This window comes from Artibeus jamaicensis, unplaced genomic scaffold (assembly GCF_021234435.1).
Source record: "Artibeus jamaicensis isolate MK-2021 breed Jamaican fruit bat unplaced genomic scaffold, CSHL_Jam_final scaffold_474, whole genome shotgun sequence".
In the NCBI taxonomy this organism is placed as follows: Eukaryota; Metazoa; Chordata; class Mammalia; order Chiroptera; family Phyllostomidae; genus Artibeus; species Artibeus jamaicensis.
The window spans coordinates 41,645,225-41,659,051 of record NW_026522046.1 but is presented as its reverse complement, the minus strand read 5'-3'; the positions used below and the strand labels follow the sequence as shown (position 1 = coordinate 41,659,051).

At 60.1% G+C, this 13,827-nt stretch overlaps 1 protein-coding gene across 7 annotated transcripts; it reads left to right on the top strand.

Moving 5' to 3' along the window:
• The first annotated feature begins 305 nt into the window (after positions 1 to 305).
• LOC119048848 (uncharacterized) lies at positions 306 to 8,770 on the top strand. Of its 7 annotated transcripts, none has more exons than XR_008390196.1 (4): positions 306 to 606; positions 5,863 to 6,042; positions 7,064 to 7,094; positions 8,457 to 8,770. XR_008390196.1 is itself a non-coding variant. In XM_053657878.1 (3 exons), exons 1-3 carry the CDS (start codon positions 334 to 336, stop codon positions 8,549 to 8,551), a joined length of 399 nt encoding a protein of 132 aa, XP_053513853.1. In that variant the 5' UTR covers positions 306 to 333; the 3' UTR covers positions 8,552 to 8,770. The 7 variants fall into 7 exon arrangements, 4 of the variants coding, with proteins under 4 accessions (XP_053513853.1, XP_053513850.1, XP_053513851.1 ...); XR_008390195.1 differs by having other exon boundaries at positions 8,144 to 8,770; XR_005082405.2 differs by having other exon boundaries at positions 7,064 to 7,198.
• Positions 8,771 to 13,827: the final 5,057 nt, after the last annotated feature.

Below are 13,827 nucleotides of genomic sequence, written 5' to 3'. Positions count from 1 at the left end.
TGACAGTGACAGCACGGCCACCCCACCCCCATGCCTGTAAGTCCCACTGGGGTGGGGGGCTCGTGCTGTCCTTGATCACAGCCTTCCCCACAGAAGCCATGAGCTCTGCCCCCAGAGGTCAGGGAGAGGCCCTAGGTGCCCATCACTAAGCTGCCATTTCTCTGAAATTCCATGCGTTCATGGAAAAAAAATCATTCCCATCTGCACTCTCCTCCACACCAATCGATGCTCCACAATGGCCGCTCCCAGGAAGCGCGGCCCCTAGCCTTGCCTCTGCTTGCCTCTCCCAGAGCCTTCGAATCCAAGGACCCCACTGTCAGATGCTGGTGATGGATGGCTCGGGGCACCGACTGCCAGGGCGATGGAATGACAGTGCTCCTGTCCGGCCAACAGGCGGTGGAGCCAGAGTCAGAGCGCGGGCTTGGCTGGTGCAGGGCAGGGCGAGGGCCCAGCCACCCAAACAAAGGCCTGTTCACCAGGGCAGGAGGGTTCCGGCTGCGGGCCTGCCGGGCCCCGTGGGGTCCACCCAGGGACTCACAATGGACAGCCTGTGCCCCGGCCATCCGATCCTCCCAGAGCCGCCCTGGGCCTGGCGCCACGGACAAGGTGAGTGGAGGGGAGAAGGCGCGGTGAGGAGCCTGTGTCCTTGGCAGGGCCAGACGCACGTGCGTGGTTCTGAGAGGTCGGCCAAGGTGAAGCGGGCAGAGTGACAGAGCGGTGGCCCCGGAGCCGTCCGCAACCTAATCCAGAAACTGTGAACATGTTAACCTTAACCGCAAAAGGGGGATTCTCATTGCCAAGACCCTGCCCCTAAAATGGGAAGCAATCCTAGTTTCCCTGGCCGTACCAAAGTCCTCAGGGGCCTCTTCACTGGGGAAGGGTGGTTCAAGGTCAGAAGCAGCATGAGAAAAACTTGGCCACTCTTTGCAACTTTGAATGAAGGGAGGGGCCATGAGCCAAAGGGTGTGGGTGACTCTAGAAGCTGAGAGAGTCAGAGGACAGCCGCTCCCCAGGAGCCCTCAGGAGCCGCCTGCCCACACCCCGGCTTCAGCCCAGAGAGAACTGCGTAGGACCTGTGACCCCAGAGATGGCCGAATATACCTGTGTGCAAGAAGCCGTGGAGTTTGTGGTCGCTTGTTACCGCAGCCCCAGCAACCCCTGCACCGAGCCCTGAGACCCACGGGAGTCTCAGTCCTGCCCCTCACAGTGTGTGACCAGGAGGTGGTTACAACCGGGTTGAGGCTGGGACCCCCACCTGAGTCTCGAGGATAGCAACAGCCCCCATGAGGGGAGGGGACAGTGAAGCAAGACACCACACGCAGGACTGTCAGCATAGTGACTGTACATAGTAAGGGCTGGCCCTTCCTTCCGGCGCATGTGCCTGGACACTGGTTCACCCACTCCTGTGGATTATTGCTTGTCACTGGGGCCAAGGGGGTATCGGGGAGGCCTGTGGGGTGAGCAGTGGCAGGTGGAACTGCTGGCCTGGGGACAGGAGAAGGCAGCCGTGTCCCTCCTGAGATGACTAAAGTCATGGACATATGTCTCAGACCAGGGCTTCACTCTCACGGCCCAAATGGGTAATAGATGAATGGAGATGTCGCTCTCGTCTGGCCCCGGCCTGCACACGGGGCCCAAGCTGGACAGACTACCCAGCAAGGAGCCCCAGACTCCAGCAGCCTCTGTCACCAGGACACCCTGCAAAGATGAGCGTTTTCTGTGAGGCCAGAGTGTAGATGAGTTTGGGGAAGCACGTGTCAGGGGGAGTTGGGAGGGAGACACATGGCTGGGACAGACCATTAAGGACTGTGGGCTGCCCAGTCTCTTAACCCGAGAACCTGCTGCTGGTGCTGGAAAGCTGTGGCTCTGATCTGAAGGCAGGACTGGGCTCCGACAGCGGGCTCTCAGCCGGGGCCTCTCGGGGAGCAGCTATCTTAGAGCTCAGCCAGCAGTGCACAGAGGCACGGAATTACGCACCATGGGAACCGCCCAGGGCTATTATGGCCCCACGTGTCCCAGTCACACAGCAGAAGTGAGAGGCTTCTGTCCACAGAAATCCACAACCAGGCAAGTGCCCCAGGGCTGCCCGCACCTTCCTGAGTGGCCAACTGGTGAGCCTAGACCGTGACCAGGGAGGCCGGGTCACTACCCCCCACCAGCATCAGAAACAGCAGGTGTGCCTTCGGCCCCTGGGGGAAGGACTGCCGTCCCTTCCCCACGGTTCAGGAATCCTGCCCTCACCCCAGGCTGAAGTCCAGGCCCCAGAGGAGAAAGGAAAGGGCCCAGGCCCTCCTGCCCCTAAGGATGACCCTGTGGCCTCCTTTCTGTCGCTCGGGTCACCGCTCCTGCTTCCCCCTTCTGCCTCTCCCAGGGGTGATTGGGGTCTCTCCTTGCTGAGACCCACTCCCTAGGCACCCAGAGTCCTGGGGTGAGGATGTCCATCCATCCCCTACCTGAAGCTCCAGGAACAGCCCTGTCTATCCTGCCAATGGCCCCCAGGAGGCTATGGGAGGCCCCCCCACACCACCTTAGGAGAGAGAGGGGACGCCCACAGTCACATCCTGGTCTGTCCCAGGTGCCCAGGGTCCCTGCCTGCTCTTCCACAGGTACCATGGGCTCCCCACTACTGCCCACAACCACTGCGCCAGGGTGCGAACCCCAAGGCCCTCCCCACCCACTGTACTGTAGGGAAGCTTACACGTTTGGCCAGATGCCCTGTCCACCTCCTCGCAGCCAGGTCACCTCCACCCTTCCAGGAGGCCTCAGCCATGAGTCATCACGTCTGCTCTGGGGTCAGGCAGAAGCAGCCTCATTTGTTCAGACTTCGGAAGCTGTACCCTCAAGAAGTGGGGCACCGACCCAGCAGGTGGCCTGCGATGGGGTCCCAGGAGAAGGGAGCCTGCCCTTCCCCAGGCCCTGCCCCTGCTCCAAGCTGTTTAGGCTGCTGCCCTCCCATGGCTGGCCAGCCCGAAAGCTCACTCAGCCCACCCCACTGGCCTGGGGCAGGTCATGGTGAGGGCGCGTCATCTGGGGGAAAAGTCTTTGTCATCCTGATGTGTGGCCCTGACCTAAGTGGCTCAGAGGTCATGCTCCAGTTCCATGTCTTTGTCGGCTGGGAAGAGCAAGGACAGCTGCTGGCCCTTAGTGAGTCAGACCTTCCTGAGGTGGGCCTGGCCCAAGGTCACAGGGCAAATGGTGGGCCGCAGAGCTGGGGGCAGGGGAGGCTCCTGAGGTCACTCGTGAACAGCTGGGCTGTGTAGGGAGGCAGCCTGCGCTCTTGGCACAACCCTGCCTGAGCTAGGCTCGGCCTGCGCCGGCCCTCACCCTCTGGCCTGCTTCCCAACCTGGTCCCCATGGTGCCCAGCTGGACCAGTTAGCTGAGCTCGTATCTAAGATGGGGGATGGTCCTTTCTGCTGAGTCATGTACTAGACTGAATGGTGGACCCCCACATAGATGTCAGCCCAGGCCCGTGAATGTGAGCTTATGTGAAACAAGAGCCTTTGCCGATGTGGTGAAGGTCAGATCATGCTGGATCAGGGTGGGTTCCAAATCCATGGGGCGTGGGAAGCCTTGGGCACCCCAGAGGCGGCCACGTGAAGACTGAAGCAGACATTGGGTAACTGGCCTACAAGTCACGGACCGCCAAGGGCTGCCGGCCTCCACCGGAGTCCAGGAGACACCCTGGGCTTGCCCTGCCCTGGAGCCCCAAAAGGCACCAGCCCAGCAAACACCTTCCTCTGGGACCTCTGTCCTGCAGGACTGTGAGAGAATGGCCACCCCTTGGGTACACCCAGGATGCTCAGAGTCAAGGACACACTGGTGACTCAGCTCAGAGCCCCGTCAGCCAGTGGCAGAGCTGGGGCAGGGGCTAGTGCAAGGAGGTCTTCAGACACCGGCCTGCATGGTGCACAGTAAGGAGGGAGCGGAGCTCAGCCCCACTCAAATCCAGTCTGGGACATGTCCGCCTACCTCGAGGACCAAGGGCATAGGGCACCGTGTGCTGGAGAGCAGTGGTGGCACAGGGTCGAGTGCGCCTGCTGCTTGGAGCAAGAGGCATTCAGAGTGGGTAAACTGAGGCACCACTGGCTTGCAGGCTCTCACAGAGCAGCGAGCTGTAGGTGCAGACAGGTGAAGACGGGGCTCAGGCTGTCAAGGGTGGTCTCTGCCGGGAGGGGTTGGGGGCATCTTATTGTCAGGGCGTGTCTTGGAGTGTGGCTGGGCTGAGTGACAGGACACCCTGATTCGTGTCAGCTCAGCGTGGGTTGAGGGGAGTCAGGGGGATGCCTTTTCAGCAGGACAAAGTGCTGGTCCCTGAGGTGACTCACGATTGTTCCCAGACCTGAGTGGGAGGGGTGAGTGAGGAGAGAAGGGCTGGGAGGGTCACAGTGGGATGTACAGAGGGGGCGGGGTCACCCAAGCGGCCACAAGCCTGGCTCCCTCCACACAGGACAACGCTCTGCCCACAGCTGGGCGCCCGGGGAGCCCCGTGGAAAGACACCCCGGAGACGGCATGTTTCCACGTGCTCCCCGCAGCCTCCGTTTTCATTGGGTCCTCTAGGGTCCTTTCATCTCAGTGAAATTGCAGGCTTGCCTGAGTGGCTAGGGCCCCACCAAGTCCCTGAATTAGCTGGAGTCCTCTGGTGGCCACAGGATGCAAGCCACTGCCCTGGCAGCATCTGAGCCCCCCGGGGGGAGAGAACTGGCTTCCCCCCCTCCTCCCTCCCGCCCTTGGATGCTTGCATCATGGAAACTGCTTCCAGAAACCCACTGCCTGAGCTGTCCAGCTCGTAGGAAGACAAGACTGGGATCAATAGGCAGCACTTAGTGAACGTGCAGCCACCTCTCCCCAGGGACTGGCCCCCCCAGTGCTGTGCCCCAGAGCCGTGATGTCACTGCTGCTCCATGCGGCTGCCGGGCGCCTGGCGAGAAGCCCCTCCTGCCCAGCTCAGCACTGACGCAAATCAAAGGCTTCCAGCTCTCCCAGCAGCTGCCACCCGCTCGGCTGGCAGCCCCGAGAGCCACGGCGGGGAGGGCCCTGGGTGGCGGGCTCCAGCGTCGGGCCTGGCATTTAAGATAATCAGCTGTTCTTTAAAGGGTGGCCAGCGTGGCATGTGGGGCAGCACGGAGAGCCAGCCACTCTCGCAGCTCCCAGCAAAGTCAGCCACCCCACAGAGCCTTTGGTTCCGTCTACCAGGCTACCGCCTGCCCTTCTCCCCATCCAGCAGTGTCTGGGGTCTTTTGCCCCAGTCGTGGCTATTTGCCAGAGTGGCACTGTAAGTACGGGAGAAAGTCAGGCCAGGTGGACCCATCCAGAGAGGACGGGGCTGGGGCAGGGCAGCCTCCACGTGGGGCCAGCGGGATGAGTCGGGTCCGGTTTCCTCTGGGTCTCCTTACACCCCGAGCTTCAACAGCAGCCGTCCAGAGCAGCTACTGCTTGGCTCCCCTCAGCCTCTCAGGGCTGGTGGGGTCTCATCTTTCATGAATCTCACATGTGACAGACATCGAGTGTTACTCAGAGGAATGAGTACTGAGCGCGTCCTTCCAGGTGCCTCCATGAGAGCCACCAGGGGCACCTGGGTGCCCTGGGAAAGGCCACCCCAGCCCCACAGGCTCCCTCTGCCTGCCAGCCAGCAGGTTCTGTTCTTTCTCAAACATACATGTGCTCATTCCCATACGTGTATGCCTGTGTGCACAAACACCAGAGTGGAACAGTGTGAACACACGTGTACACATGCATGAGCACACATGTGCACACATACGCAGTGTGCACGCAGCTCATGCACACAAATGCCCTCGTGTACACACACACACATGCATATACTCGTGTGCACACGGTGGGTTCAGCTGCTCTCCATTTCCAGGAATCAACAGGGTGCTTTGCAGGACTGACCGCTTCCTGAACAACACGAGGGCCCTCCTCTTCTCTTTTCCTGACCCTCCCCACACACATACTGTGTAGTCGAGACCACGGCCCCCTGCCCACGGCTCCTTGGATGAAGAGCAGGGGTCCAGGGGCTGAGAAGAGCCAATGGAGGGTGAAGGTGAGGCAGCTGCTCAGGGTTGGGGTGGGGGGGCCCTGGTGGGCGGGACAAGACAGGAACTGAGGACAAGGACACCCAGGCAGCTCCGGGCCATTTTCCGTGTGGATCATCGAGGTGTGGGCCTGAGCTGGCGGGACATGCTGGTGGGAAGGCCCCGAACGGTGCAGCAGGATGGCAGTGCGGGCTTGGAAGAACTGGAGGACAGACCGTCAGGGTTCAGGGGGCATCTCTCAGGAGACCCCATCTGGCAGGTGTTTCTCAAGCATAAGTTGAGGCTTCAGAAGTGGAGCTCCTGCTCTGGGGTGAGCAGGTCTCCCTGCTTCCTGGGCAGCCCTGTGCCCTCGGGCCACACCGCCCAGCAGCCCACCTGGGCAGCGGGCCCTGGGGGGCTGCTCTTTGCAGGGAGAGTAACCCCTCCGTACCCCCTTCCACTTCCTTTTCTCTGCTCTTTGGGCTGAAGTTGGCTTTTGTTTTGTTTTGTTTTAATAACCTAAACAATTGGCACAGGCCGAATCAGCCTGTGGGCAGTCAGCCAACAGTCACGCTCCCCATGTGGCTGGGCTGGTGGCCGTCATGTGCACGTAGGGACGGAGGCTGGGTGGGGGAAGCCTGCAAAGTTGTCCCGGAGGTGGAGGAACCCCCTCCCCCAGCACCCCGAGTCTAGTTTTCCAGACGGGACAAGCAATCACGAGGCGTTTTGAACATCGCAGCACCCCGCCCCCTACAGGCAAACAGAGACCGGGCCGCCCACCCTCGAGCCGAGCCCGAGGGGGGTGTTCCTTCGGTTCCTTCCAGCTGCCAGAGGCCCGACGCGGCCAGCAGCTTCTGTTTTCCAGCCCACGCCCTGGCAAGCCTCCGTGGCTGCGCCCCGAAGTCGGTATTCCCACACGTTCCAACCTGCCCTTTAGTTTGTAAGACGTAAATATTTGCTCTTCCATTAAGAAAATAATCAGAAGTTATCCTTTAAGTGGAGTGTACACACTGGTACCCTTCAAAAGCAAGCGCTGCTCTTTCTAAACAGGCGAAGGAGGAAGCCTGCCCGGGAGGCTCTGGTGAGCAAAACCAACCCCCAGCCTCTACTTCCAACTGCCTGGACGTCCTGGGAGCTGGGGCCCCTGGGGGAGGGGGACTGCAGGAGTCGCGGCCCGAGACTGAGGTGAGAGAAGATGGTCCCAGGCTCCTGTAACGGGCGGTCGCCCACCCCGGCCTTGGACTGAGTGGGGCTGAGAGGCGGTAGAGCGGGAACCCCTGGGAATGTTCCAGGGGGGCCTGCGAGGGCAGGGAGTGAGCGGCCACCGGCCCGGGGGCCCTCGGGAGGCTGTCTGTCCCCAGGCACGCAGAAGGACACGACGTCCACAGATCCAAACTCCCTGAGCAGGCAGCTCAGGAGGCGGCCACGTGGGCCACCATCTGCCTCTCACTCGGGACTTGCTGTGGGTGGGGTCCCCGCTCCAGGAACGACGGTAACACTTGGCCTCGTCTTTGATGCGCTGACGTCCGACTCTGTGATCTGAGCCAACACAGAAACCAAGTGGCTGTTCCTGAGATGGGAAGCTCCCCGCCTCACAGCCCGGGGGCTCCCAAGCCGCTTCCAGGGTGTTGGAAAGCTGTCCCCTTCCTGGGTCACTGTACCCCTCGGGGGGTGGCAGCAGCCTCGTCACCTCTGTTTTGGGGGGAAAGTGGAGTCCACAGAACTCCCCGGGGTCTTTCAACAGACGAGCAGGCGCAGCCACAGACGAGTGTCAGGTCCGAGCCTGGATGGTCCAGAGGGCACGGCCCTGGGGGCCCTCTGCCACCAGGGACCCCGGGCCACCCCCGGCCCAAGTTTTACAGCTGGGACCACAAGCACGCCCCTCTCTCGAGGAGCCAACTGGGAAGGCGGAGCTGGCCCCACACCACAGATCTCAGAACCCAGACATCACGGACTTCCCTCAGCATCCCCGACACACACGTCAGGGAAGCAGCCTTTCGTCCCCACCCTTGGGCACCAGGCAGCTCACACTCCCATCCGTCAGAACCTTGGAGAAGAGACATGCGTCCTGCTGTTCTCTCCTTGGAGCCTGCAGGAGAGCTGAACTAATTTTGGACTCCTTTCTTTCAGAGGACTTGGTGGAGTGGCTGTTTGGGGCTGACTCAGGGAAGATGGTGACAGGAAACACACAGAATCAGCAGATTCTGTCCCAGTCCTCAGGCACCAGCCCCTGCCCTGACCCCAGGCTGGTGGCCGCCGTGGCTGCAGGCAGGGAGGGGACAGCGAGACCAGAGAAGCCCAGGGCTCAGCAAGAAGAGGCCTCAAGGAGAGCAGGGTCACCAGATCCTTTGGGTCCTGCCCTGGGAACCTGGGGAGGGAGGCTATTGCTTCCTGCTGCTGCTGCTTTTTTAGAAAGCCGTGTATCAACTTTCTTTCATTTTAGGAAAAATGCGGAGCATCAAATCCAGGACGGCCACGGCTGACTCAGTGGTGAGGCCAGCCTCCAGCCTGCAGAATGAAAGCCCCGGGCCCAGTTAGAACCTCGCTGTGGTCTGTGGAGCGAGGCAGTTGTGGGCCTGATCTAACCCGGGGCCCCCTGACTACTTCTGGAGGGGGCAGGGGGTCCATAGTTTAAGCCCTGTGACCACATGGTCTGTGTTGTAACCACTCACTCTGCTTCTGTATCTCAAAACCCATCACAGGCGACGTGAGTGAACGATTGTGGCCGTGTGTCAATAAAACTTCACTTACGGGCCATGGAATTTGAATTTTGTATAAGTTCGTGTCATAACATCTCCTCCTCCTCCCCCTTCTCCCTCTTCTTCTTCCTCCTCTCCCTCTCTTTCCCCCTTTCCTTCTCCTTCTTCTCCCAGCCATTTAAAAATGTTAAAGCCATTCTTAGCTGGTTGGTCAGAAACAAACAAGCTGGATTTAGGACTTGGGCCCTAGCTGGTGACTCTGATCTCATCTAATGCTCCCACTTAGGGAAGAGGTAACAGACCCAGAGGCAGGAAGGGACTTACTCAGGTGCACACGGCACATGGTAGCAGGAGCCGGAGCTGGGCCAGGGCGCCACCAGCCCTGTGGAACACCTCCTCGACCTTAGCAGAGCCTGTACCTTTGGGGCGCAGGCATAGCCGGACCCTCTGAGTGGCTGTGGGAGCTGCCAATCTCAGGACCCAGTGCACAGGGCCCCAGGAACTTGTGTACCACCTGCCCCCTGGCTAAGGACACTGGCCCAGGAGCCGAGTCAGGCTCCCGGGATGTGGGAAGAAGGGCTCTCCTTCCCCTGAATCACCAGGCAGGCCTTTGAGGTGCTGTGGCCAGGACCCCCTTTGCTAGACCCCTAAAGGAGTCCTGTCTGCAGGAGACGAGAAAGAGCAGAGCAGAATGGTGTGGCGAGAGCAGAGAGTGACGAGGCTACCTGCCAGTACTGCCAATAAGCTCCCTTTTTTAAGTCCTCCTCTGTTGGGATTTTGTTTTTGGCAGCCCCCCAACTCCTGAGTTCTGTATCTTGAGCCCCACTAGTACCCCCTACAGGAGAGCCAGCCATGCCCAGGACTTGGGGCCAAAAGAGCAGCTCCTTGGAGCTCAGGGTGTGTCACCAGCACCCTGAGGGGTCTGGTATGGGATCACCCAGAGGAATAGGAGCAAACACAGACATGCCCCGTGGCCCCACAGACGCACCCGGCACACCCGGGAGAGGGGAGGACACTCGGGGGGCTACGCCGGGAAGCCAGACCCGCACGTGTTCGCCTCCTTAGAGCAGCTCAGCAGACCCCAGGACACATGCCAGCCCTCGGACGGCCTCATCTCCTGCCTGTGGTCGGGCCCTGCAGACAGACACCTTGCCATTCATACCTGCAGCCCTCGTCTCGACGCAGCTGTGACCCATGGGCCTGATCTGTCCTCGACTGGGTGCTGCAGCCACCCCGGCTGCCTGCTGCTGCACCAGAAGCCGCAATACTCCAAAGGCCTGGGAGGCTGTCGGAGACTGACGTGAGCAAAAGTCCCCAGACGTTCCAGGACAGGAAACCGGTTTAACCTTTAGCGTTTTCCTTGCCGATGGCTACTTGACACCCAGTCACTTCACAGTCACAGCCTGTTGGGATCCACCAACTGATCTGACAAGGATCTGAAACATCTTTTGGCAAGAACAGAGCAGGAAGAGGCAGGAATAGAAGATCAATTTTTTTTTTTTTTTAGAGTAAAGCAGCCCTTCTCTAAGGCAGAGGTTTTTATGTTTGTTGTTTTTAATTTGCCCCTAAAGAATCAGGGGCAAAGCCTTCAGGGGCAAAGCCTTCAGGGGCAAAGCTGCTGGGCACCTTCAGGGTGAGGAGGGTCGGTTTGCAAGGCCTCACCATGGTGTCCACTGACGGGAGCCCGGAGCTTGTGGGAGCTCCCAGCAGCCCAAAGTTCCCACGCCGCCTGCCCGGGCACCCTGGGCTACGGGGCTTGGTGTCAGGGCTCCCATGGGACCCTGTGGCCGTGAAGAAGGATGTGGTGTGCAAATGCAGGAGGGCTGAGGGAGCAACCTCCCTGAGCCTCTCGGGGGAACTGAGGCTGGGAGGGCCGTCCCCAGGCCTGCGTGGCATAGCTGACAGGCCGTCACTTTGGACACTGTGTGGTCCCCGCACACACTCAGGACCATGGGCACGCAAGCAGAGCGCAGGTCCCTAAGGATGGGGCGAGTGCCTGGGCCCAGGGGGGAACTCGCCGCGGTTACTGCGAGTCCAGTGCAGACCTGGAGTCTTGGCTCTCTCCTCCACACCCTGCCTTACCCTGTGGAATATTCCGGAGAGCCCTTGGTCAGGCAGGAAGCAGTGGCAGCTGCTCCGGCTGCATTTGGTGGGCTGCCCGCCTGCCCTGAGCTGCCGGAAGGGGCTCCAAGTGAGGGGACCATCTAGATCCTTGCTTTTTTTGATTCAGCTTCAAGGCCGTGTAGTGTCTTAGTTGTGACCACATAGATGACTCTGTGTGTGTGCGATGAGTGAAATGATTAGCGAAAGTGTCTTTTGTCGTAATTTCTAAACAACGTCCCATACATAATGATTTTAAAGACCTGAAGAAGTTTCAGGAGAGGTTTGAGTTCTCTGGTATTTTAACTGACCCCTTGAACGCCACGCATCGAGGTCTACTCTGGACGTGGTGGGGGTGGGGGTCACCCCAGGACATAATCCCACAGTGATTCTCTGCACCCCTAAACTTGCTTTGCTTTCCTTCCCTTCTTCCCCTCCCCCCTTTCCCCCACTGTCTGTCCCTCCCTGCTTCCTGTCACACACACGTGTATATCCAGTTTTCCAGACACAGCCAACCATGGCAGGTCCTCCCTGCCACCACCATTACAGGTGGTAAGCCCTCTGACCTCACTCGCCCCAGCATCCATGCCCACCCCAGAGGTGGCAGGCTACAGTGGGTCCCATTGAAACAGGACTGTCCGAGACCTTTGGGACTATGGGACAAATGCTCATTCCAGCCAGGCTCAGAGTCTGGCATGGAGACACGCCGGGCCTCGGGAGCTCAGGGCTCCTCGTGGGGAATCAGGCCGTTGACAGTAGACCAGCCATCCCTGTTGGTCTGGGATGGAGGGGACACAGGACTTTTACTGCTGAAACCAAGAAAGTCCCGGGCAAACCAGGATGTCTGGTCACCCGGGCCAAGAATGGCACCCTGGGAGAGTCATGGGAGGTGGCTCTTCCGGGAGGCTTCCTGATAAAGGAGCTTGGGGTCTGAGATCCCTGGGACGGTGGGAGAGCTGCCTGATGCACACCTCCGGCTCCAACACTGGACAGTCCTGCCGTTCTCAGAAATGAATCTTGGATAAGAGCCCAGGCTGAGCTAGTTCACTGGAAGCTGAATGAGGGTCCCAGAGCAGAGTGGCCAACCCAGCACAGGTGGTAAGAGGTGAGGAGGGTGTGGGCACAGAGATGGGTAGATGAGGATGCAGGGTGTCCAGGCTGGCGAAGACTCCGACGGCCACAGAGCCTCTGACAGAGCCAGCAGGACCGTCCACTCTCACACCCAGGTCAACAGTGTAACGAGGCAGGTGCGCTCCCCCCCCACCACTGCAGCATGCTCCCACTGCCTCCCTCCTCTCCACCCCAGCCCCGTCTGTCTGGGCCACGTTTCTCAGGGGCCAGTGGACTGCACACTCTCTGCCCAGGGGCTGGTGCCCACAACCACTTAGTCGGTCCTGCCCGGGAAAGAGCCTGCAAGGATATGGCAGAAGGGTCAACTCTTTCTGCTTTGAGTTGGCATCACGGACCACTGGGCTCTTGTCCCTGTGCTGCTCAAGGTCACCCCTTGTCAACACACCCCGAATCAAGGGCAGCTCAGCCCTAACAGCCATCTACACAGGCTCAGGCAGCCGAGAGCAGCCCCTGGCCCCTGGAGGCGCCCCTCCTGCCTCTCCCTCCTCTAAGCCCTGTTGCTTCGTTCTCTCTTCCGACACCTAGACAGCCAGTTCCTGGTGTTCATGTCCCTCTGAGGGAACATCTGCACCAGCTGGTCTTCCTGATGGGACCCTGACCGTCGAGCGTGCTACCTTTAGTGCAGCCACAAGCCACTGAGTGAGGGAGCACCCAGACCTGGGGGAGCCTGAGCTGCATCCGTGTGGTCACACCCACGTGCCCCTCACCCCTTCCTCCTGCAAACATGGAGGCAAGCGCAGGGCACTGGGGCCCTCCACCCTGAAGTTCCTCGTGGCCGCACACGCAGTGACCCGAGGCAGACTCCTGGACACAACCTGGATGTCCACGGTTGTCATGAACCATTTTGCTGTGGAGAAGGAACTCGGACCCGAGACATCACTGCAAAGTGCCGCAGCGCACATTGTGAGCCACCGTCTCTGAATAAAGGAGGTAAGACAATAACACGTGAACCTGTCTGTGTGGGACTGCCACGCCCCACAGCCATGCCCTTGTCTCCGGGAGTGGAAATGCAAGGAAGGGAGACCTCACCGAATAGGTGCCCTGTGCTGCTTTGGAACTTCACAGTGTAAGCCATTATGCAAAATAGGTATAAAATGGGCTGTGGTTCCAAGAATGAAATTTGAGTGAAATGATGTGAGAAACGACCTTGGCCCTTGAGGCAGACAGCCCCCTGGGAGCACACACACAGGCCCAGGAGACACGGTGTGCCAGGACAGCGCCGGGCTGTGGCTGACCCTGTAAACCCAGGGGAGCAGGGCCCCAAGCCTGCCAAGCCCCAGGGCTCATGGCCTTGCTGCTCTTCGGGGCGAGGCTGAGGCTGAGGGAGGCTCTGCCTGCCCCAGAGGCCTCGGGAAGTTGTCTGGGGCTCTGGGGAGCCTGCCTGCTCATTTGGCCATAATGAGTAGGCGCTGCCAGGATCGGATGTGCCTAATGACAGGCCGGCGGGGCTGCCCTCCAGAGCCAGCCGCCCAGACCCACTTCAAAGCCACACACTGGCAGTGGGGAATACTGGTGATCAGGCTGCTCCAGCATGCTCCTGCCACCCTACCCCCAGCCAGCCAGAGGGGCCTGACGGGAGTCCCTCGGTGTGGTGTGAAGGAAGCACTGATGTCCCAGCCCCCATGGAGACAGGTCACATAGCAGCCAGGAAGCTGATCTGCCCACGCCATCCATCATCAGCGCCAGCAGGGGGGAGGATGGAGCCCTGGGGCCTGAGCAGACGTAGGCGCCAGAGGGGATGAAAGACTGGCTGCTGTGGGCTCCAGGGTGAGGTTCACGGTCAAAGACTGACCACTGCGCCTTAAAGAAATATGACAGTTTATATTTTTTATTTAAAAAACATGTGCATCTTGACAGTGGCTTATCTGCTGGAAGCTGGCTTTG